General features: G+C 51.0%; 1 protein-coding gene across 3 annotated transcripts in view; it reads right to left on the bottom strand.

Annotated features, from left to right (window-relative positions):
• Positions 1–25,194, bottom strand: part of FBLN2 (fibulin 2) — a 94,814-nt gene that overhangs the window by 14,051 nt on the left and 55,569 nt on the right. For 2 of the 3 annotated variants that reach the window (XM_077857683.1, XM_077857682.1), the window contains 8 exons: positions 16,207–16,318; positions 14,633–14,762; positions 12,141–12,321; positions 8,961–9,170; positions 8,230–8,343; positions 7,534–7,635; positions 5,424–5,564; positions 1,191–1,325 (listed from right to left, as the gene is read on the bottom strand). In XM_077857683.1, the coding sequence (XP_077713809.1) occupies positions 1,191–1,325; positions 5,424–5,564; positions 7,534–7,635; positions 8,230–8,343; positions 8,961–9,170; positions 12,141–12,321; positions 14,633–14,762; positions 16,207–16,318 (1,125 nt within the window). The remainder of the gene's footprint in view (positions 1–1,190; positions 1,326–5,423; positions 5,565–7,533; positions 7,636–8,229; positions 8,344–8,960; positions 9,171–12,140; positions 12,322–14,632; positions 14,763–16,206; positions 16,319–25,194) is intronic. The other variant, XM_077857684.1, reaches the window with a different exon arrangement.

The following is a 25,194-nucleotide window of genomic DNA, read 5'->3' as shown; positions in this document are numbered from 1 at the left end:
GGGGTCATGGGACATGTCCAGGGCGTGGGTGCCCCTCCCCTCCCCGGGTGTCAGGGTTCTCAGATGGGAGCTGGCCCCGGATCTGTGTGCACACATGTGTGTGCTGAGGGGACTGGGTTCACCTCTCCTCCCCCAGCTCAGGGTCCAGTGTGGAGCTTGCTAATCCACCTCCCTGAGCTCATGCCCAGCCTCCTGGCCAATTCTCATCCTTGGTTTCCGAAGTTTACCACAATCCAGCACCCCAGATCTTACCTCTTGGGTGACATTCTTTTGGACATTTTTAGTAAAAAAAAACCCAGAAATGCTCACCTTCACAGGTGAAAGACTCCAACTCTCCTCCTTAATGGGACTGCCACCTTGGGCCCTCCTTCCACACTCCCAGCCTGCTTGTACCCCTGAGACTCTCTGTTCTTTGACCACGCCAAGATCTCTGCTCTCCTGAAAGGCCTCACACTTGCTGTTCCCTCTGCCTGGAGCCCCCTTCCCCAGAGATTCCCATCATGCGGGTCCGGATGACATCACCTCCACGGAGAGCCTCTCTGGAGGCCCCGCCTTAAGTCCAGTCACAGCCCAGCCACTCCTGCCCTCCGTTTGCTTGTGTGCCCCCCCCTCCGTCTCCCTCATCAGGAGGTCGGGGACAAGGACACTGCACCCCAGCCCATATCCTGCCATCCAGAACCCTGCCAGGAACATAAAAGCAGCTCAGGAAGTATCTGTTGAAATGGTTTGATGAAAATTCTCCCTCTTCTTAGGAGGCTAGAATTTTCCAGTGATCCTTCTGTGGGGCTCCACCCCAGTGTACAATGGGAACTGAGGTAAGGCGAGGGAGTAACTTGGCACCCAGATGCCAGCAAAGGTAGCAAAGCCAGAAGCACACTAAGTCCCACCAGCCTCAGACACCCCACTCTGCCCCAAACACCATCATCTGTGGGGTCTTCCCACAGGCAAGAAACCCAAGGGCTTGGAGCTTGCCGGAGGCAGAAAGCTCTGGTCAGGCCAGGGGCAGGTCAAGGGGCAGGGTGCAGATGGGACTGGCTAGGTCAGGGTGGGATGGGAGGCGGGGTGAGGGTGGGGCAGGAGGCAGGGACAGGCTAGGTCAGGGTGGGATAGGAGGCGGGGTCAGGGTGGGGCGAGGGGCAGGGCAAGAGGCCTGGCACATCAGGGGCGGGACCTCCAGCTTCCCACCTCACCTGTGCACTCGCCATCCTTGAGGGCATAGCCAGGCTCACAGGTGAGGGCCTGGTAGCAGCGGAAGGAACCCACGGTGTTGACGCAGTGCTCGCCCCGGCTGCACGAGTGCAGGTCCGTCACACACTCGTTGATGTCTGCAGGGAGAGCGGGGCATCAGGGGCTGCAGGGTGGTGCCAGGACCTGGGCCTGGCACAGCCATCCTTGCCCTCAGGGTCTCAAGGTGCTCACCACCCAGAGAGCCACACGTGGTTGATGTCCACCTGTCTATGCATCCATTCATTCAACAAAGATTTATCGAGCGTCTGCTGTGCCAACAAGCATTGTTCTTGGCACTGGGATACATCCATCGGTGAACAAGACAGACAGATCCCTGCCAGAGGCCCGTCAGAAAAATAAACATAAAGTCGGGAGGGTGGTGGTCATGAGTGCTGTGGGAAAAAACAGAGCAGTGTGAAGGGAATGAGGAATACAGAGGCGCAGCAGGGAGGTCAGGGAGGGAGGCTAAGACAGGAGCAGCAGGGAGGTCAGGCTCAGACAGGAGGACATTTGAGCAAGCATTTGAGGGGGTGACAGGATGAGTCAAGCAGATACTCCGGGCAGAGGACACAACGGATACTAGGACTCTGAGGACTGAGCCTGCCCGGCAGACTCAAGAACTGCCCGGGAGGGGGTGTGGCTGCAGGGGAGAGAAGAGAAGAGAGTGTGGATGCTGAGGGAGGGGGGAGCCATAGACGGTTCCAGCAGAGGACAGAAATGGTCTGACTCATTTGTGACAGGGTTCCCTGGCTGAGTGTGAACACCCTAGCGGTGAACATGGAGGCTGTTAGGACAGGAGATGTATGACAGGGCTCGGACCACCCCCATGGAGGCGAGAAGAAGCAGTCCAGCTCTGGAAATGTTGTGAAGGTGGAACCCACAGGATCCAGTGATGGATGAGCCAGACGTGAGCGGTAAAGAGGAACCAAGAGGTGTGCAGAGCTTCCTGGCTGAGCAGTCGAACAGGCAGGGCGCCAGCACCTGGGATGGGAGTGAGGCTGGCGGGAAAGGCTGGGAACCCTGTGGACACACCGAGTGTTTGTCAAGAGGCAGCCAGGCACGCGTGTGAGTTCACGGGGGTGGGGGGAGCATGCTAACTGGGGAGTGGTCAGCGGCGGAGGTCCCCTAGGGGATAAGTGACAGACAGAAGAGGCCAAGAGCTGACTGAGATGAGCAACTGGGAAGGGGAGAGGCCTGCAAAGGTGAGAGAAGCGGGGGGCAGGAGAACCGGAGAGTTCACCAGTACCCGCCCCGGGCCGGGTGCTAAGGATGACCAGCCCAGTGCCGGCCGCCGCCACGCTCCACCTGGCGGGAGGCACCGCAATCCTCCACCGGTGCAGTCAGCCCTAGACACACGGTAACTAGCACCTGTTCTGTGCCAGGCCCAGCTGGCCACGCGGGGTGTCGGCCACAGCGCCCGCCCTCAGGGAGCTGCCCCCCTGGAACAGGGACGGGACAGGGAAGGTGGAGATGTGGGGGAGAAAAGCTGAGTCTCTGCGCCCCGCACTATCAGAGTCGCTTCTCAGGGGCAGGGACATGTAGCTACGTCTAGGAGGATGACGGGGACCAGGTGCAGGGGGAGCACATGGCTGGGGAAAGAGGCCCCCCAAATCACAGGTGACCGAACGGCATACAGGCCAGCCTGACCCTGACTTGGGTGGGGAGTGGGGCAGTGGAAAGGGAGAGTTTCGGGCCAGCAGGTTGGCTTGGAAGGCTTGGCTGTGCAAGATAAAGATTCACAGGATGGTGTGACAGGGAGAGGCATACCCACGACCCCAGAGAGGCCACAGCTCCACAACCCCAATAGCCTGGGAGGAGTCACCGGAATAAATAACAGCAGCGGACACTACCTGAGGGTCACCAGGGGTCAGCGGTGGATGATGCTATTTCACAAATGAAGTGATAACTGCACAGGCAGCAGCCAGAGGGGAACGCAGAGCACGTAGCCCAGAGCTGTGCCCTTTCCACGCTGCTGCAGGATGGGCCGCAGAACCCGGAGCTACTTCCTTCCCATCATCTAGCAGAACACCCCACTTGGAACATTTTTCCCATGGCCTATATGGTCCCCAAGGGGCAGGACACAAAAGACAAATAGCAGAAGTCACACATCCGTTAGAAGTCTTCAGGACTTGGCTCCACCCTATCCCACTTTGGCTTACATACCTCTAATGACAGGGAGCTCACTACCTATGCAGGCTGCCTCAGTGTGAAATTTGTTGAATTGTAACAGTGACATCAAATACTGGGGAATTCTAACTCCATCTCCGCAATGACAAAGACGAGTGTTACTCCTGTGTCATTTCACAGATGGGGAAACAGGCTGAGAGGCTAACTTACTCATCTAAAGTCCTGCAACTAGAAAGTTGCAGAGCTAGGATGTGAACCCAGACAGTCTGGCTGCAGGGGGGCACACTCTTCATGCAGGTGCGAGTGCCCCAACTCACCAGCCGGGGTTCATAACCATGTCTGGAGCTAACAGATGAACCGCAGATGACATGGGTACTCATCTGTGCATGAAGAAGTGGGGTGGAGAACAAGCGCTAACAGATGATAAAATGAGCATGTCAGTGGAGCAGGAGGGAGGAGAGGAGACACTGGTGCGTCTGTACAGAAAGAACAAGGAGGGAGACATGAAAGAACGAGAATGTGAGCTCATAAATTTTGCTGAATGAAATACACCATTGCTCTTTGAATCCCAGAACCTGTTTTCTGTCTGCCTGGTGACCCCTTTTAGTGTGAGGGCTTCTATCCGGGCCACCGGGGGAGCCTGCACACCCGGGCATGGCGAGGGCGTCCCGGGAGGGGTGCTCGCAGGCCCAGGCAGGATCTGCCTTCCCAGACGTACACATACAGACACGACCCAGACAGGAAGAGCTGCCCAGCCACTGACAAGCACGTTCAGGAGGGCGCATGTTGTGCCGACAGCTGGAGGCCAGGGGCAAACATGTCTGCAGCCGCCCCTTAGCCCAGCACCGTGGGCTCATCTGCCCAGTGGCAGCGGAGGGTGAGGAAGAGAACATGTCCAGGCTGGACATGGTCCCCAAGCACACAGAAGACAGATGGGGCTCTGATCACTTGCCCTGGATACACTCTGCGCTGTTCCTCCCTCCACACTTTTGTTCGAGCAGTTCCTTCCACCCTGCATGCCCTTCCCGATTTCCAAGTCCCATCCGTCCTTGGAGACCAATGCAAATGCCACCTTCTACGGGGAGTGTGTCCAGATGTCCCAGGCTGGAATGACGCCTCCCTTTGCTTGTGTCTCTGCTGGAGCATTTCTAACAGTCTGCCCTGAGTCCCTGCTACTTTGGGTCTATCTCTCTGTTGAGGACCATCCCGTTTCCTCCATGAAAACATCAGACCACTGAGCCATGGGAGAGCATCAAGTGTGCCCTCCTCACTGCCCGGGGGGCACACCTAAAGCCCCAGCCCCCAGGCCACTGTGCACCAGGAGGCAGGAGGGAAGGGCTGGTACCGAGCACCGGCCCCATCCATGCTCAGGCCAGGAGCTGGGCCCCACTGACCCCAACGTTAGAGGCGAGGAAGCAGGCTCAGGGATGGAGCGCCACTGTTCAGGGTCACACAGCAAATGAACACCGAGTCGGGGTGCAATGCTGGGTCAGCCTGACCCCAGCTCCATCCATTCACCTCTGGAGGGGATTTCAGGTGCACCTAAGGATAATCTCAGCAGCTGACATCACATGCTTACTGTGCCCCAGGTTCTGTGCTATCCCATATACAGGTCACATCATCTCCAAAGGAGGATCAACGCCTCCTTTTTTACAGATAATGAAACTGAGGCGTGGAGAAGGGGAGGCCTTTGTCCAAGGCCACAGGGTTACTAGGGGGTCCTGCTTCAAACCCAGGCCTCCCTGTCTCCAGACCCCATGGACTCTATCTGCTGCCTGCACACATGACCTCCTCACTTCAGCGACCCAGCCAAGTCATACATCAATTAGTTTTCTGACTCTCAGGCACATACGTCCCTGGGGAAAGCAGCCTCCCGGTGGTATCGGTGAAAAAGCGGAACAGGACACCAGGACATGTAGGGCATGACACAGAGCAGGAGTGGGTGCTGGCGGTGCTGAGAGCTCATATGCAAAGGGCAGGCCCTTTAGCATGTGGCCACAGTGTGGCGGCTTGGCGTGGAGCAGAGCAGAGAGCCGTGACGGTGGAGGCAGGCAGGGGCTCTCGCTTACCCACGCACTTCCGGTGCCTGTTGAGAATAAAGCCCTTGGCACAGAGCACCGTGTGGCTGACACAGTAGAAGGATCCCAAGGTGTTCACACAGAACTGTCGCAGGCTACAATCATGAGTGCCCATGAGGCACTCGTCTTGGTCTAGTGACAGCCGCAGGAGGAAAAACAGAAGTGCCATTAGAAGGGCATGGCCTGTCTTGGAGCATTCAGGGACAGAGAGGGAAACTGAGACCCAGAGAAGGGCAGGGACCTGCCCGGGGCCTCCTAGGGCACCAGCCGTACCTCTGGGCTTCAGGCCCAAGTTGGAGTTTATACAGTCCAAAGATGTCAAGAGCCAGAACCCCAGGAAGGACAGGTGTGAGGTGAGTCTCAGAGAGGACAGGAAGCCTGGCCAGGGTCACACAGCAGGGTGGGACCAGGGGCCATCTCCCACCCAGCTCTGGAGGCGTTCCCACCTCCCCAGGCAGCCAAGGGAGGCACGCAACAGCAGGGATTTGAAATTTAAGTGTGTAGGGGACCAGGCTGGCAACATCCACAGGGAAAGCGGTCATTGGGGCACTGTGGGGCCTGTGGTCTATTGGGGGAGGGGGGGGACCAGGACTGTGAACCCCTTGTGGGCAGAAGTTCGAAGAAAAATCTGAAATCTGGTCATTTTTTAAAAAGTTCTTGAGTTTTCATGGTTGCGTAACTTCTTCAATTATTTAACAGGGTAGAGTCCAGCAGGATTTCCCTGCAGGGCAGGCTGCCCTCTTAGAACACTATCTGCAACGTCTGGTCTGGACCCCATAGCCATTACTGCCAGGGGTCCTGCAGAGGCCTGGAGAGACACGGACACCCTGACCGGGACCAAAGGAGGCCCGACCAGGAGAGATGCATTCCTCACATTTTCAGGGCCTTGATGGAAGCGAAGGGAAATCCAGAGGGCACCTGAGATCTGCTCCCCCCACCTGGGAGAAAGGTGGGCCAGTCACCGCCATGCTGTGTACTCTGGGTCAGTATCCCGCCCTCTCTGGGCATGTGGATGGTTTTTGTCCACATCACAACACAGTCCCAGCCAAGGGGCTGGATGTGGGTTTCAGTTTCTGATAGGGATATGCATATTTTCTCAGATAGACTTAACTGTTTTACCCCTGGACACCCACTGAGGTCGTATCTTCTCAACTTGAACCTGAACTAAAGCATTTCCTAGACCATCTCCATGCTCCGTGCTTGTCCTGCCTCCAGACATGAGAAGGTATAGTCTTGAGATCTCTTGCATTGTTCTCAAGGTGTCATTCACTTGGGAAGCACCCCAGTAGGTGCCAGATCCAATGCCCTCACTTCATAGTGGCAGGCCGTGCTACACTGAAGTCCCACCAGGACAAGACCTGGTCCTAGCAGGACTGCAGATATGAAAGGGACATGCTCTTGGTCCCTCTATGACCCTGAATTACCAACATCTACTGCCCCTTCTGTGGTTTCAGTAATAGAACCAAGCACGTGCCATCCAACTGGGGCACCTACTACCCAGCCTTGCTCCCCATCAGAGAAAAGTGGGAGGGATGAACGTCACTCCTGGGTCCTGCCTTACAACAACAGGGTGTGCACCTCTCTCTTTCCCTTCTGTTCGAACAAGGACAAGGTGGCCACAAACCAATTTCAGCCACACAGACAGGGCTAGCCAGAGCACGGTCCAGGGACTTGTCAGAAACACAAATTCTCGGACCCTACCCCAGCCCTGCTGGGTCAAGATCTCTGGGGATTCTCAGGATCCATGCTGTCACCAGGCCTCCAGGTGACTCTGTGGGACACTGAAGTGTGAGAATCTCTGCTCTCGAGAATGGTAGAAAAACAAGATAGAAGTGGCCTGAAAAGCCCTGGCCAGCCTGTGTGCACACCTGGATGGCATGTGCACACCTGTACATGGTAACATGAGAGGAAAGAGCTGTTTCAGCTTCTCTATTTGATGCTCTGTGTCACAGCAGCCAAAAACACTCCCTTACTAACTCAGTTAAGTTTCACACTCAGAACACATCCACCTCATTCTATTTGTCCCGTCTCTGCTCTGGGGCCCCCAACACAGGCCAGCTCAGATTTGCACAGGTATGAGAGCGGCCCCTGTGGTACTCACCTTCACAGGACACACCATCCGCCATGATGGCATAGCCAGGGAAACAGGAGCACATAGCTGTGTCCCCAATGACACTGCACACCTGCTTGCAGGGCCCATTGTCTGGGGGAAAAAAACCACACAGAGATCAGAGACCAGCAGGCTTGTCAGCCCTGCTCCAGCCTATAGGCAGAGGGCCTGGGAGCAAAGGAACCCGGCCACAGATCCTTTCCACAAGGACCCTTGGTAAATCGGCTGGTGTCAGGGGCAATGCTCAGGGCCTCCCATCACCATCACCACTCAGACACCAAACCCCTCCCTGGAGTGACAGTGCTGATGGAGAGGAGGGGACAGAAGACAGAGCAGGGGGGAGAGAAAGGATGGAGAGACAGAAGGACCAAGAAAGAGGACTTTCCACGCACAGTAGTGGCTGTGCTTTCCATGCAGGCTCCAAGACAGTTTCTCAAGCAAGGATTCTATTCGCTCAGTGTTATAGGAACTAAGAAGAAAAGCTGCTAACTGACTTGCTTGAGATCATACCCTAGCCCTGGGCTCCCCTCACCCACAACCTCACCTCCTCAGCTACATTCTCAATTCCTGACCGCAGACAGGCGCGACCAACCAAATCCCCGAAGCAGGAGGAGGCCATCTTGCACATGCCCAGCACTGAGGAGCCCCCCACCAGGCAGTCCAGAGCCACCCCAGGGCCCAGGTTACCTTTGCAGGTGTTGGGTTGTGGCACTGGTAGCATGATGGTGTTGGAGGCCACCTGGGAGGACTCTGGTTTCACTGCAGATTCCTCTGCAGCCTCCGGCTGTGGGGGGTCACTTTCTGTCATGGACAGAGTAGATAGAAGGGGGACAGCTCATGCCTTCAGCCTGGCTTCAGGCTCTTCCTACACCCTGGGCACCATGCCTTGTCTAATTCCCTCCTACCCATTTCACACGAGAGGAAACTGAGGCTCAGAAAGCAACATACCCCAGGCAAGATCTCTCTTGCAGCTATTGAAGCGGAGGAGAAGTGGAAGGAGAGGAGTGAGTTTCTAGACTAAAAATGTATTTATCCCTGGACAGGTGGCAGGCAGAGAGCCTCCCAGACCAGGGAACGAGGCAGCTTCCTAGGTTGCCTATTGAAGGTTGACCACCTCGGGCCTACTGCTGGGGATACAGACTGAGTTGGGTCGATGGGGGCCTCTGTAGCCTAGGTCCTGGCCCTGCACTGGGCTCTAGGGTGGGATGCTGAGGCTGCCCACACAGATGGAGCTTCAGATGGAGCAAATGATTTCAACCTGTCTGCCTGGCCTTACAAATCCCACTGTTAGGGGCCTCCAGTTCTCACAAGCTCCAGAGTGTTGGGTAACAGGAGGGCAAGCAGACCATTGTGTCCATCACAGGAACACCATGCTCCACGGGCAAGATCAGCCCCTGCCCAGCCATCTGGGCCCTTACCTGGGCGGCAGGTACGACCATCGTCCTGCAGTGAGAAGCCAGGAAAGCAGGCACAGTGGTAGGAACCCACGGTGTTGATGCAGAGATGCTGGCACAGCTCCCCTGGGAGGAGCAGGCACTCATCCTGATCATCCCCAGGCAGACTGTTGGGCAGCTCAGTCTCTGTGCCCAGGGATAGGGCCTCCCGGTTCGCCAACTCTGTCTCTGAAACTAGAGTGGGGTTCAGTGCTCATGATGGGACACAGGTTGGCCCCAGCAGGTGGCTGACACTATAGGCCTCCAGGAAATCAGTGAAGGTCCTCATGAGAACCTTCTGTGTGCCCACCTAAGAGCACAGATGGACAAAGGATAGATGGATGGATGGATGGTTAGATGGGTGATAGGTGATGAATGGAGGGATAAGGGAATGGATGATGGATGGATGGATGGATGGATGGATGGATGGATAGATGGATGCATGGAGTTGGGAGGGAGGGATGGATCACAGATGATGAATGAAGGGATGAATGAATGGTGGATGAATGGACAGATGATGGATGGATAGATAAATAGATGAATGGGATGGATGGATAGATGAATGGATGGATTGATGAATGGATGATAGATGATGAATGAGGTAGATGAATATGGATGGATGGATGGATGGATGGATGGATGGATGGATGGATAGATACAGATGGATGGGTGGAGGGAGGAAGGGAGATAGGGATGATAGATGATGAATGAAGGGATGCTTGAATGGTGAAAGGATAGATGGATAGATGGATGACAGATGATGAATGCAGGGATGGATGAATGGAAGGATAGGTAGGTGGGTAGATGGATGGATGCATGGATGAATGGAGAGACGAACAAACAGACCTCAGCAATAAGAATGAACCCATGAAAACAAACAAACAAACAAACAAACAAACAAAAAAACCAAAAAAAAAAAAAAAAAGAAAAAAAGAATGAACCCATGAGAGCCAGGTCCAAGTCTTTATACCCTGCAATATGCCAGGGCCAGGCCCATAACACTCCTCAGGAAGCTTTGGCTAAAGTGTTGAACTGGATCTAGACCCCTGATCTCAGTGACATCTGGGAGGACCATCCCTAGCAACAAAAAGGACCCCAGACATGTGCTCTGTCAGATGGGGATCTGAGCTCTCACTTGGGCCTTCTACAGCCACATTACCCTGGGCAGCACTAGGTCTCTCCAGCCTGCTGGGGCTGCAGTGGGGAGCAGGTGGGAGTGGCAGAGAAGGCTTCTGGGGCTGAGGTGCCTTGGAGGCTCTTCATATATCAGTAATGGAATGGGGAAGGGGGTGCTGCAGCCTTTCATGTTCCCACTCAGCATGGGACTTCAGCTTTGCTCACTGGCCCCAGGAGCCAGGCCCCCCAAGAGACCAACTACATGAGGTTACATCTGAGAAACATGTTTCACATCAAGGGTGTTTACACTGTGCTCAGCCCAATCAGCCCTGGCCTGGTTCATGCAGATGGGGCCGTGACAGCTGGTGGTCCAGCCTGAAGACCTGGCACTGCAGGTGGGCAACAGATGGACCAGGGCTCTGCTGAGTGGGCTGCAGGCTGGGGAGCATTTCTAGGGTTCATGCTCAGCCTACCCTCCCCCCAGCATGCTCTTCATACAATGCTACTGGCAGAAGGAAAATGGAGGCTCAGAGGAGCAAAGTGATTTGCCCAAGGTCAGTCACCTGAGTAGCACTGGAATCCAGGTCAGTTTGGCCTTACCATCTATGTCTCTTGAGGCCCAGGTTACCCACCAGTTCCCCATTGGAGGAGAGGAACACACACTTTTGGCCCTGGACCCTACCGGGCCGCATCCCCACCTCTGACTCCTAGAGCCAAACCTCCTCACGGACTATACCGTGAACCAAACCCTTCTGGGTACTAACCAGACCTTCCCAGCACTGCTCAACCAGGCCCCTCCAGCCAGCTCCAACAGGTGGTACTTCCTTTGGACTGGACACAGAACTGTCTCCGCACTAGCCTGGTAAGGCTGGCTGGTCCCTCTTAGTGGAGTCTCTGTGCACTCACTGGGACACCCTCACCAGGCTCCTCTTGGCCCACAGGCACAAAGGAGGCTAACGATCATGAGTCCAGGAGACATCCCTGGCTAGGATGACAGGAGCTGGACATGGCAGCTGGAACAGTGACCAGAGCATATGGAGGACTGGGGAGCCCTTCCACTGAGGGCTGGAAGCTTTAAGATTGCTCACACAGGAGCAAACACGGGCTCCAGGCTCCGCACTGGCACACATATAGCCAAAGGCTGCCCGGGGGCAGGCTCTGGGCAGAGGCACATGGGAAGAGGACCCAGGCCTCATCAGCCCTTACAGGGCTCATGGTGGTGAAGGGGAGGCCACCAAACAAACCCACCATTTATTCAGTTATTTCCTAGGGACTCTTAGGGGCCAAGCACTGAGAACACAGGGAGAACGGCAGTGCTGGCCTGAAGGGGTTGGTCAGGCAGGCAAGGCACCATTTCCGAACGCATTCTCTATCTTGGTTTATCCCTCAAGACACAGGTGACAGAGATGGAGGGCAGATGGATGAAGGAAGGTAAATGAATAAGTGGATGAGTAAAGGGCTTCCTGCTGGGTGGGTGGGTGAATACATGAGCAGATGGACAGATAAAGGATGGATGGATGGATGGACGGATGGGTAAGCGGGTGGGTTGGTGAGTGGGTCAGTGGGTAGACACATGGATGGAAGGACGGATGCGTGAGTGGACAGATGAGGAGACGGGAATGGATGGCATAATAGGATAAATGCATAGAGAAATGGGCCAGGAGGGTGTGCAGGGGATGGTGAAGTGGATGGTTGGATAGAAGAGTGAATGGGGAAGAAGATGTGTGGATGCGCAGGTGAACAAAGACATGGGAGGGAGGCAGAGTGGAGAGTGGCAGGGCAGTAGGGAGTTGGTGGTTCAGTGGGTGGAATGGATGGCACCCACATGGCTGGCTGGGATCGCCATCTCAGAAGTAATAGGCCAGAGGCCACCATTGGAGGCCACAGAACTCTGTCTAGAGTAGGCTTGTGCCTCACCACAGGTGACAGTGGACCCAGGGTCCCCACTGAAGGCAAGAGGGCACCCAGCCTTGGCTAGAAGCCCCAAAAGCTCTCTCTGCCCCTCACTCAACCGGCCCATATGCTCTGGCCCTGGGGAGCAGCACTCACCTCTCCGAGGTGCAGCTTCGGGCTCCGGAGGCCGGCGGACCTCGGGCACAATGAGGGGGTCTTCACCTTCACAGCAGGAGAGCATGACGTGATTGCAGGGGTAGCCCAGGTTGGGGTTAGACTCGCATGAGTGGCCCTCAGCCCGCACACGGAGTCCCAGGCCACAGCAGTCACAGCATTGCTGGAGAGACACGCGTCATCACTGCCCGCACCCTGGCCCCTCAGAGCCCGTGTGCCTTCCTGCGGCCTGTGAGCCCGTGGGATGCACTCAGGGCCCCCAGGACACAGCCCAGGGCCAGGCTCGGGAGGAGCTGGCAATTGGGAATGAATCCATTCTTGTCTCGTTTCTTCCACCCTGTGTGTGCCATCCCAGGGCAGAGGGGTCATCGGTTTCCACTTCCCATGCGTGGCTCAAAGGAGGGCTAATGCAAGGTTTTTTGCAGTGATTAATAAATGGCCACTGTGAAAAGAACTACACACTAACTCCCAGACACATCCATTAACCAGCCCCCTACCAAAATTTACTAGCAGAACCCAATTCTACTCAGGCCACCTAAAAAGAATTTCCTTTGAAGTTAGAGATAGGAGTGACATCACTGGGTGATGCTTTCAGGGAACTTTAAACTGGGGTGACTCAACTTGGAAATATATCTCTTTAGCTCTTCTCCTTCCTCCTTTTTGGAACCAATGTGATGGCTGGAACCCTAGCAACTATCTGGGATCATGAGGTAACTGTGAAGATGGAAGCTGCAGCTAAAGATGACTGAGCAGAGAAACAGAAGCCTGGGTACCCCCTGTCCCAGACTGTCTACCTCCAAGAATAAAATATTTAATTTGTTTAAACAACTATAGTAGACTGATTGTAACAACAGCCCCAATTTTTCACTGTTCACTGTTCTACCATCTTTGTGATGTAATAGTTCAGTTCCTCCTTTCAAAAGAAAGCATCTCTTTCCCAACCTCTGGATGGGGCCTCATGCCTTGCTTTGGCCAGGAGGATGAGAGAGAAGTGCCAGTGTGCTAGTTTTGAGCTGAGACCTCAAAAGGCCTTGCACTCTTCTACCCCTTGTGTTGGAACCCAGCCACACGCTGAATAACAGCCTCAGGGTAGGCTGTTGGAGGTGGAGAGACCACATGGAACAGAGAGAAGTCCGTTTTCTAGACTATCCAGTGTCAGGAGAGCCATCAGCTTGTGGGAAACAGGTGAGCAAACCCTGCCAGAGCAGCCGAGGTCAGCAAACCCACCCTGACTCATGAGTTAAACGAGTCATAAGCCAGCAGGCTTTGAGCTGGTGGGTCACAGAGCAACAGCTCACAGACACTCCAGACCTGCACTTCCCAATGCTGGGCACTGCCACTTAGTCAAGACCCACTATGCACTTAACACATAGGGAGTTTCCATTATCTCTGATTCTCACAAGCACCCCATAAGATGTGTATTATCATCCCCTTTTTATACAGATGGAGAAGATGAGGCTCAGAAAAGAGGGCTGGTCCAGGGTCAAACAGACACACAAGTGGAATGCTAAACCTGCTTGTCCCCAAAGTCCTTTTCCCAATATCAGTGTCCAAGAGAAACAGATCCCGACATGACAAAAACCCAAGTCCAAATCTCCCAAATGGCACCCTCCTCCAGAGGTCCGTGTCCCAGGCACCCAGGCTTGAGACACTGGTTCTTCATCTACCCGCCCCCCCCAGCCTACTCCAAACATCTCCTTTCATGGTTTCTCCTGAAACTGTTGGACTGTCTTCGTGTGCGCTGGTTCCCTGCTGCTGACAGCCAGCTGTCCATCCGCGAGGTCTGTTTTCCCTTCCTCCTGATTTTCAGCAGGTGTGTGACCTCTCCAGAATAAAGACAGCATTCCCCAGCCTCCCTGGAAGCTGGGTGTGGCCACCGGACTAGGTTCTAGCCAGCGCAGCAGAAGTGGAAATACTGTCTGTCCTCAAGAGAGAGGCTCTTCTTCGCTCCCCATTCACAGCAGCCTTATTCACACCGGGCAAGACCCAGAAGCAGCCCAAGTGCCATAAACGAAATGTGTTACAGCTATACGATGGATTGGTATTGAGCCTTGAAAAGGGAAGACTGTCTAACACATGCTACAACATGGATGACCTGAGGATAGGATGCTAAGTGAAATAAACTGGATACAAAATAAAAACAAAAACAAACTAAAAAAAAAAAAAAAAAACCCAACACCACCAAAAACCAGAAACAGAAAGCCCCATGAGGGCAGGACTTTTCACGTTATTCATTCCTGCCTCCTTAGTACATAAAGCAGCCCAGGACATGCTGGTGTGCAACAAACATTTCCTGAATTAACGGGTCACTATAATAGCTGATGGTGTTTCTATGCAGATGAAGAACCCCCCAGACCAGGCAAGAGTGTCACTCCCCACAGAGGAGTCCCACAAGGAGCCTAACCACCCCCCTCCCCATCCCCTCAGCCCTCGAGGGCCTCACCCCCAGGCTACAGATGCCACATCAGGCTTGCCTTGTACAAGGAGACGCCGCAGGTGTCATTGTCCTCAGCCCCACAGGACTCGCCCTCCTTGGCCCCCATGACGCCAGCCATGCAGCTCTTCTCCTTCAAGTAGGACACACAGCAGTGCTTCTGGGCTGTCCTGCAACAGAGGTGTGCCTCAGCCCCACCCGAGTGCCTGGGACTCCTCCAGGAGGGATAACTTGTCCCATTTCACAGAAGAGGAAACTGAGACTCAGAGAAGGAAGCCCCTGCTGGAGGTCTGCTGCAAGCCAGGCTTGTGCTGCTGATAGGAGCATCGGCAAACCCAGCACATCTCCCGCCAAAGAATGTGGGTTCTGTTTCTGAGTTAAACCAGGAACCCTCAGGTCTGGGGCCCTCTGGACTCCACACCGTCCATCCCTGACCAGTGTGGGAGGGGGTCAGCATTCTGAGGCCCCCAGAGGGCTGAGACAGACAGGGAGACTCAAACCCAGGATGCACAGGGCGGCTCAGCCTGCAGGAGAGCAGCCTCCAGGCTCCCTGGCCATGCCACCCAGTATCTATAGGGCTGCCCTGGGCAGAAGTAGCTGATGAGCCAGCACACAAAGAGGGGCGTCACAGGGAGGTGGAGCTCAGCCTCACTTGAGAAAGGGCATGTCTCAGTGGGAGCTCTTCAGTGTTGGAACTGCCTATCTATGAAGTAGTGAGTTTCCCATCATAAGAGGGATCCAAGCACCCCTCAGGGCCACCAAGTTCAAAACTCCTGATCAATGTATGCTCCAACTCCTAAGGAGCACCCAAATTGGTGATATGATAAAAGGGAAGGGAAAGGGAGAAGTTTAGAATTTAAATGTCTCTAAGGGAAGCATGCTGCACTAGACATTAGGAACCATGGGTTCTAATTCTGGCCATGCTCCCAGGGAGCTGTGTGGCTTTGGGTGAACCATATCACCTCTCTGAACCTTGTCCTCCTTATCTAGAAAAATAAGTAGGTTGGAAAAGAAGGCATCCCTGGGAAAAAGGAGAGATTTGTAAATGGCTGACCAAGACATCTTCAGGGGCCTGGCACAGAAGGGGCAAGGGTACAAACCACACCTTTGCTGAGGACATGAAAGTCAGATAATCAATCAACAGAGACAGCCGAGGACAGTTAGGGGCCAGCCTTTTGGAGACCCCAGGGCAGCAGAGTGGGGAAAGAAAGAGGGCTGAAGGCTCCTAGTTCAAAGTTAAAGAGGAAAATCTGATGTGAGCTGAGCACTGCCAAGCAGCAACCGCAATATACAGTGGGCGAAGCACCTAATTGTTCGCAGGTGACCACGTCCCTTAATACTTGTTCCAAATTGTGCACTCTTTTAAGTATGCTCTTCTGTCCAGCTACAGATGTGCATGGCTACTTCATTCCTACAGCCAGTCCTGGGCTCTCCACAGGGGAAAGCCTGGCCAGAGGGCTCACAGCAGCCATCACCAAGTGCCCACGGGCACCTGGAGGCAGGCAGGTGAAGCATGTGCTCACCTTGCACTGTCGGGGCCCATGGGCTAAAGCAAGCAGGGATCTGGAAAAAGGCAAAGGGACAGCTCTGCTTGCTCCAGGGTGCTCACCCTACCTGCAGGCGTCACCCTCAGCACCGCTCTCAGGGATTTCCAGGCACTCGTCATTGTCGATGGCCCACTGCTGTCCGGCTGCACAGCACGTCTCAATCAGATCCTTCGTGGAGACTGTGGGTGGCAACACAGACAGAGTCACCACCCTTAGAGGAGGCACTTTGTTCCCAGGTTTCCAGAGTCGGCAAATGTAGGGGATGCTGGTGCTGTCCAGACCCCCATTACCGGAAAGGTGACTCACTCACCCCCACTGCTATGCAGGGTGGCAGCTAGCTGTTCACTTCAGAGAGCTGCCAATGAGGTTAAGTCTACCCCATGGGGGAGGAGGCTGGGAGAAGAATGGCCAATCAATGACTGGCGGGGGGTGGGGGCGTGGGGGGGGGGGTGGGAAGCGTAGAAAAGCGCTCCCTCAAAGGGGACAGTGTGTGGGGCCACTCACGCTCCAGAGTTCCCTGTGGGATTGGGGCATTGGCAAGCTCCTTCCCTGCCCCCTCCCCGGGCAGGTTCTCCAAATGAACCACCACAGGCACAAAACCTGGCTCTGCTTTTTTTTTTTTTTTAAGATTCTATTTATTTATTTTTGAGATAAAGCACATGCACGTGGGAGTACATGAGTGGGGGGAGGGACAGTGGAAGAGGGAGAAGCAGACTCCCCACTGAGCAGGGAGTCCGATGCGATGTGGGGGCTTGATCCCAGGACCCCAGAATCATGACCTAAACCAAACAAAGGCAGATATTTAACTGACTGAGCCACCCAGGCTCCCCTCAGGCTCTGCTTCTAAGGAACCTGACCTAAGACACCAAGACAGGACAAGGCATAAGCAACAGCAGGGAGAGAAGTTTAACACTCATCTAGGAGGGGCACTTGGGTGGCTCAGTGGGTTGAGCATCTGACTCTTGATTTCAGCTCAGGTTATGATCTCAGGGTCATGAGATCATGCTCAGCAGAAAGTCTACTTGAGATTCTCTCTTTTCCTCTCCTTTTGCCCCCCACTCCTACCACATTCACTAGTACTCTCTCTCTCTTTAAAAAAAAAATACAGAAAAAACCTTCACCTAGGAAAGTTAGTGGAGAAAATATTTGTGGCTGGGAGAGCAGGAAAAGGCAGGGTAGTGGAACGTCTTAAAACTGAAAGGCATAGACCACAGCTTAAAAAAACAGATGGATTTGCCCACCTTGAAATTAAAATTCTCTGTATAACAAAGAACCCCATGGACATATAGAAGATTGCTGACAGGTTAGGAAACATTTCTGGAATGCCTAAAACTGGCAAAGAACTGCCATTGAGAAAACATAATGATCTCCTGAAAATTAACATAAAAAAACAAACCCAAAGTAAAATACCTGTTTAGGAAAAATCAGAAAGAATGATACATGCCAGGCACAGGTGGGAACCCTCATGCCCTGGGGATGGAAGTGGTCACTGGACAGCCAGTCTGGAAGGAGATAAGGCATTGCTGACACACATTGCTGACAAATTAAGCTTACACATCATCCTGGACCCAGTGGCTCTGCTCCTAGCTGTGCATTCCAGGGAAGTCTCCACCCAGGCCCATAATGCAACCACTACAAGGATCTAATACTTTGGCATCATTTGTGGAAGTGGGTGTTCATCAGTGGAGAAGTGACTGAATAGAATTTGGGATGTCCTCCATGGAGGATTCCACAACTGTCAGAAATAACAGACTAGATGTACACACAACAATGTGAAGCTGGACACATATACACACAGCAACATGGAACAAAAACACTGGGGTGGAGGGGAAGAAACCACGTGAGATCGGTTAAACAAATTAAAAACACGGTGCACAAAATTACAACACACATTTTGCACATAAGTGAAAAACACACACATGCAAATTAAACAGAAGAGAGCAGTTGCCTCTGCTGGGGCAGAGGTTGGCAATGGGGAAAAGAAATTAAAGGGAATAAATACAGAAATAAAACAAGAGAGAGTCTTACAGAGATAATAACATGCAAGGTGCCAGAAAATAAGTATAATTAATGCAACCATTTGTTTCTGAGGTCTAAAAAACAAATGACATGCAAAGATAAAGCACCTCTAGGCCAAGAGACACATAAAAAGGTGCTCAGTATTAGTAATTATCTAATTACTATCTTGGCAAAGGCAAGTCCAAATCACAATGAGACATCGCCTTACACATGTCAGAATAGCTAATATATAAAAAGAAAAACACAAGAAACAGCAAGTGTTAGTGAAGATGTGGAAAAAAGGGAACCCTCATGCATGTTGGTGGGAATGCAAACTGGGGCAGCCACTGTGGAAAAAAGTATGGAGAGATTCCACAAAAAAACCAAAATACCCTATGATCCAGTAATTTCACTAGTATTTACCTAAAGAAAACAAGATGCTAATTTGAAAAGATACCTGCACTCCTCTGTTGATGCAGCATTATTTATAACAGCCAAGGTATGAAGGCACCATGTGTGCATCTATAAATGAATGGATAAAGAAGATGTGGCACATATATACAATGAAATATTACTTAGCCCTAAGAATAGAATGAGATCTTGCCACCTGCAACAACATGGATGGAGCTTTTTTTTTTTTTCTGTTAACTTTAAAATGAGCTTTAATTTGTTTTCCTTAAGTGCATTTATCGATGTAAACAGAGCATGTTAAGAGATTTCTGGGGAGAGCAGACTATTGCTGGTATGTTGGTTTTAATTGACAAAAGAATAAACTACAACTCTAATGGCTTGGACTGACAGTAGCTTTGGGCGGGGTACGAGGGGCCGGTAGGAAAAGAGAAAGAAAGGCTCCCAGGTGACCCCCCTCTGACCTGGTTACCTGGTCCGAGTTGTACAGTCTCTACAGGAGGGCAGAGCTGTCACAACAGAACCGGGTGACGGCAGTTAGAAACCAACTCAGACTGCTCCGTGGTCAGTCTGGTCCCCCTGTGCCCCAGCCTGTGCCAGGCGCTGCCCCACGCCTCCAGCCTGTCCAGCTGGAGGTGTGCGTGAGTTCCCAATAACCTGGGTCTACCGCTGGAAATCAGAGACGGAATCACTTCATGACACTACAGATCTAAAAAATAAAAATCTCAGCTAGAAAGGATGTCCGATGCTATTGGAATAAGTCAGACAAAGGAAAACAAATACTATATGATTTAAGTGTGGAATGTAACAAAACAAAACAAAACAAAAAAAGAACAAAAAAAAAGAAAACAGACTTAAATACAGACAACAAGCTGCTGGTTGCCAGAGGGGAGGTGGTAGAGGGATGAGTGAAATAATAAAGAGGATTACGAGATACAAACTTCCGGTTATGAAATAAATGAAGATGAAAAATACAGCGTAGGGAATATAGTCAATAATGCTGTAATAACAGTATATGGTGACTACATTTACTGTGGTGAGAACTGAACAACGTATAGTATTGTTGAATTGATATCTTGTACACCTAATATAACATTGTAACTAGTATCCTTTAATAAAAAATCTTAAAAACCAAAACAAAGGTAAAGCTCACCTGGAGTACCTACACCTATGCTAAGGAGACAGCAAGGTATAATGGAATAACTTTGAGGCTGGGACCACATCTTAGTGCTACCATGTATAGACATTTCTTCTCTCTAAAGACTCAGTGTCCTTCTCTGCTATGAGGATCTGTAGCTGTATAACTGCTGAAACCTACAAAGACCTCTAAATGTCCTTGAGCAGTTTACATGACCTAGAAGAGCTGAGGAGCAGCAAATCCACCAATGGATGTCAGCAGCCTGCAAGGTTCCAGGAAAAGAGTGACAGCTCACTAAGAATCATCGGCTTCATTTGCTGAGTGGGCATTTCAAGTTATTGAACTTTTCTAAGTTTTAAGTCCCCCTGTGTAAAAGAGGGAAAATAAGTTTCAGTAACAACCTGAAGGCTGTACCAGGAGGAACAAAAACTGTTCTTGACAACAATAATCTACCAGACACAAGTAGCAAATATCACACTCAATGGTGAAACACTAGACACATGTCCCATGAAGTCAGAAATGTGACAAAAATGCCTGACACTGTTTAGTATTGTCCTAGAGATACTAGCAGATGTAATAAAGCAATAAAAAAAGGCAGTAGAAATATTAGAAACAAAGAGATGATAGGCATTCTTTGCAGATGTTATGGTTTCATCTTTTTTAGAAAATCCAAAGGAATAAAAACTAACACAATATTTAAGTGAATACTAAGGTATAATAGTTATAATAATAATGATAACTATTATTCACTAATAACCATTAACTAATAATAGATATGATGCTGATGATGATGATGATAACATGGCCAAAAACAAAATCAAGATATTCAATTAAGTGGCTTTCCTATATCAGAGTAACAATTAAATAGAAAAGATAATTAAAATCTCATTCAAAACAGAAACAAACCTAGAAATAAATCCATCATAAACATGCTAAATCCACATGAAGAAAAAAAATTGTCTAATAGATCTAACAGTATATTTTATTAGAAATATACCCCTTGTGTCTGGACACAAAGATTCAGTACCTTGAAGACATCTATTCTCTTCCATTTAATCTACAACTTCAAGGCAATACAAAGTCCCAACATACTTTATCATGAAACTTAACAAGCTGATTCTAAAATTCATCCAAAATTGTCTGAGAATACCCAAGAAAAATTCTGAAAAGAAAAAGAGCATATTTTAAAGTCTAATAATTAAAGAGACAAGGAGATCACCTAGGCAGCTTGTCCCTTCACTGAACAACAGAATTTAGAAACAGAACTATGTACACATGGGAACTTAGTATACGATAAAGATGGCATTCAATCTCAGTGTGAGAAGGACTGAATATATGAGGTTGGGACACCACATACAAAAATAAATTCCAAATCTAAAGGCAGTATTAGAGGAAAACCAAGGAAAATGATTTTAGGATAAAGAGAACTGTTTTCAAAAGTAAAATCCGGGATCCCTGGGTGGCGCAGCGGTTTGGCGCCTGTCTTTGGCTCAGGGCGCGATCCTGGAGACCCGGGATCGAATCCCACGTCGGGCTCCCGGTGCATGGAGCCTGCTTCTCCCTCTGCCTGTGTCTCTGCCTCTCTCTCTCTCTCTCTCTCTCTCTGTGTGACTATCGTAAATAAATAATTTAAAAAAATTTAAAAAAAAAGTAAAATCCACAGAAGAATGAAATTGGACCCTTACACCATATACAAAAATCAACTCAAAGTGGGTTAAAAACTTAGATGTAAGACCTGAAACTGCACAACTCCTAGAAGAAAACACAGGGGAAAAGCTCCTCAACATTAGTCTTGACAATGAGTTTTGGGGAGACACCAAAATACAAGCAACAAAAGCAAAAATCAACAAGCGGGGGATTACACCAAACTAAAAAGCCTCTGTACAGCAAAAGAAACCATCAACAAAATGAAGAGGCAACCTACAAAATGGGAGAATATCAGCAAACCACATACTGATAAGGGATTAATATACAAAATATATAAGGAACTCATACAATTCAACAGCAAAAAAATTAATTTTGTTTAAAAATGGGCAAAGGACTAAAATAGACATTTTTCCAAGGACATATAAATGGTCAACAGGTATGTGGAAAGATGCTCAGCATCACTCATCACCAGAGAAATGCAAAGCAAAACTGCAGTGAGATGTGACCTCACATCTGCAAGGGAGGCTAATATTCAAAAGATAAGAGATAACAAGTGTTGGCGAGGATGTGGAGAAAAGGGAACCCTGTACACTGTTGATGGAAATGTAAATTGGTGCAGCCCACTGTGGATAAAAGTATGGAAGATCCTCCAAAATTAAAAACAGAACTACCATATGGTCCAGCAATTCCACTTCTGGGATATATATCTGAAAGAAATTAAAGCACAGTCTCAAAAAGATATCTGTACCCCTAAGTTTACCGCATTATTTGCAATAGCCAAGACATGCAAACAACCTAAGCATGCACTGATGGATGAATGGTATATCACATACGCATATATACATAAATATATAATGGAATATTGTTCAGCCATAAAAAAGGAAATCCTGCCATTTTCAGGAACATGGATGGACCTTGTGGGTCTTATGCTAAGCAAACTAAGACAGAGAAAGAAAAATACTGTGTGACCTCACTTATATGTGGAATTAAAAAAAAAAGCCAAATTCAAGAAACAGAGCAGTTTGGGGGTTGCCAGAGACTCTTGGGTGGGGGGGTCTCCAGGGAGACGGTAGGCAAATGTACAAGCTTGCGTCCACCTAAGTTCTGGTGACCTAACACACAGGACAGCACCTACATGATACATACTGTATCATGTACTTGAAAGTTGCTAAGAGAGTAGATCTTAACATGTTCTCACCACAAACAACAAAAAATGGCAACTATGTGCCAGTGGTGGACGTGTTACTGTAGTAATCACCTCACAATACACATGTAAATCAAATCACCACATTGTATACTTAAATTTTCTCAATATTATAGGTCAATTATATCTCAATAAAGCTGGGTTGGGGGGAGAAATAAAATCCACAAGTAAGGGGATACCCAGCTGGCTCAGCGGTTTAATGCCTGCCTTCGGCCCAGGGCCTGATCCTGGAGTCCCGGGATCGAGTCCCACATCGGGCTCCCTGCAGGGAGCCTGCTTCTCCCTCTGCCTGTGTCTCTGCCTCTCTCTCTCTCTCTGTGTGTCTCTCATGAATAAATAAATGAAATCTTTTTTTAAAAATCCACAAGTAAAAAGGAAAACCTTAATACAATAGAAATACAAAATCCCTGTATAGCAAGAGGCAGCATATCCAACCAGCCCCAGTTACTCTCATCACATCATTCATTTTTTAAGGTTCCTCATAGCATTTATCACTATGTGAAATCTTATTTATTTATGAGCCTACTTCTTCCCTTGTCTCTTTCTCTACAAAGGCACATGAGTCTTTGTGGCCACTGAAAGTGATACCACCATCCCATGCTTAATCTTTTCTCATTACATTCTGGGCAAGCGGACGTCACACCTCATTTAATACTTCTGGTACACCTAGGCAGCTTGTCCCTTCACTAATAGCTCAACATCTTTCTTTTTACTGGTCTCAACTCTTACTCCTTCTAAGCCTTCTCTGAGATTGCCTTCCTGAGATCAGGGGATTGTAATCGACCCCTGAGTCTTAGCCAGGGGACTTGAGGTGGGTTCTCTATTGAAATGACTATAACAACAACAACAAAAAATGACTATAACAGCTGAAATGAAGTGTGGGCTCGTAAGGAGCCAGGATCGAGTCCAAGCACTTTCATCCTTACAGTTACAGTGAATGAGTCCTCTTATCTCCCTATGTTACAGATCAGGGAGTGAGTCAGAAGCCCCAAACCTCAGTTTCCCCCTCTTCTCTTCCCCTCTCCAGGCCTCTGCTCCCCTACGTCTGTGGGATGGGCGACTTGATCCAGTTGATCCTGAAGGCCCTGTCTGAGACTCTAACCAGCACCAGCCTGAGAGGGGGTTCTGCTTCCCCATGGATTGTATGGTGCTCTCCTTCTGCCCCCTCCTTGATCAGAAGCCAGGCTTCAGTCTGTGTTTGGCAGGCTTCCCACCATTCTCCCTGGCCTTTCCCACCCTGGCTTCCCTCTGTTTCAGACAAAGGAACTAAGAGGCCATGAACCCATGTGCTGGGAGGGCCACCCACTTGGAGCAGGAGGGGGAACTAGTCCAGGGGTCAAGCCTGGTGCTGCGTGGCACTGTCCAAGATGTGGGAGGCAGGGCCAGGCAAGGCCCAACAAGATGTGTACCCCTCGTCTCCTCGTCCAGGAGACACACCCTCCTGCCCCAGCCCAGGGCTTCAGGGCTCAGCCCAGAGGCCCTCTGCTCCCAGTCTCCTTCCTCAACCACCCCAACTGAGGTCCCCAGCTTCTGTCTTTCTCTCTGGTTCTTTTTAGGTTCCCAGGCCCCAACCATTCAGAGTTCCAGTCCTAGGGCTTCCTCCCTTCTCTGTCTCCAGCCTGGCCCTGGCTGATCTCATCCAGCCCCCGAGCTTCAAGTGCCTTGTCCACCTCAACCCCTCCCACACATCTGTCTCCAGCCGTAGTTTCGTGTGCACACACTCAGCTGGCTAAGGAACCACCACCAGGTGCTCCCTGGTGCTCCCACCGCCAGAACCTGCTCAGCAGCTGGTTGCCCCCAAACCACCTCTCCTCAGGTCTCCCCCGGGCCAGTGAAGGGCCCCCGGCAACCTCAGGACCCTCCTGCACCATCTCCTCATCCCTCACCTCCCTCCATCACTCAGGGGGTGCCTCCAAAGTGCATCTCAGTCCACTGACCTGGCCCCTCACTCTGCCACCGCCTCTTGGTCCAACACAGTCCCTGTTCTTCCGGATGTCCTCCTCCAGGCCATCCTCCAGAGGATGTCAGAATGAGTTCATAGATACAAATCAGACTGTGTCTCTCCTCGGCCTATGGGCCCCCAGTAGTCCTCCTTTCTTTACAAAGACCTGCTGACTGCCTCACCTCACCTCCTTTCTTTGACTGTCTTTCTCACTCATTCTCTCCACTCCTTCAACTCCTTGGGCTCATTTCTGCCCTAGGCCCTTTGCGTGTACTCTACTTCCCACCTGGAATCCTCTGCCCCTTTCCTATGCCCTGCCCTGCCCCTAAACTCTGCAGCGTTGTCCCTTTCCCTTCAGGGCTCTTACCTCCTTGGAGAGGGGCTCCCTGACTTCTATATCTAAACTAAGCTCTATGCCAACCCTTGTCACACCACCCTCCTTAGTCTTGCTCATAACGCCCTGGCCTTCCCCAGTCCCAAGTCAGCTCAGGGAACCCATGGTCCACAGACTCTAATGGAAGGTCACTCTCCTAGACAATGAAGCACCCCTCCCTGGTGTGGGAATCACAGCCCAGAGTCGCATCCAGCTCTCACCTTCTGCCCTAGCCATGCACGCCTCTCCGTGCCATTCTGTCTTTGCACACGCTGGTCCATGTTGGGAATGTCCTTCCCTGCATGGTCCACCTAACCATCCCTGACCAGCCAATCCACATGTAAC

Source organism: Canis aureus, chromosome 19, assembly GCF_053574225.1.
Source record: "Canis aureus isolate CA01 chromosome 19, VMU_Caureus_v.1.0, whole genome shotgun sequence".
Taxonomy (NCBI): domain Eukaryota; kingdom Metazoa; phylum Chordata; class Mammalia; order Carnivora; family Canidae; genus Canis; species Canis aureus.
Note: the sequence above shows the minus strand (reverse complement) of the source record. Positions and strands in the feature narration are given on the sequence as shown.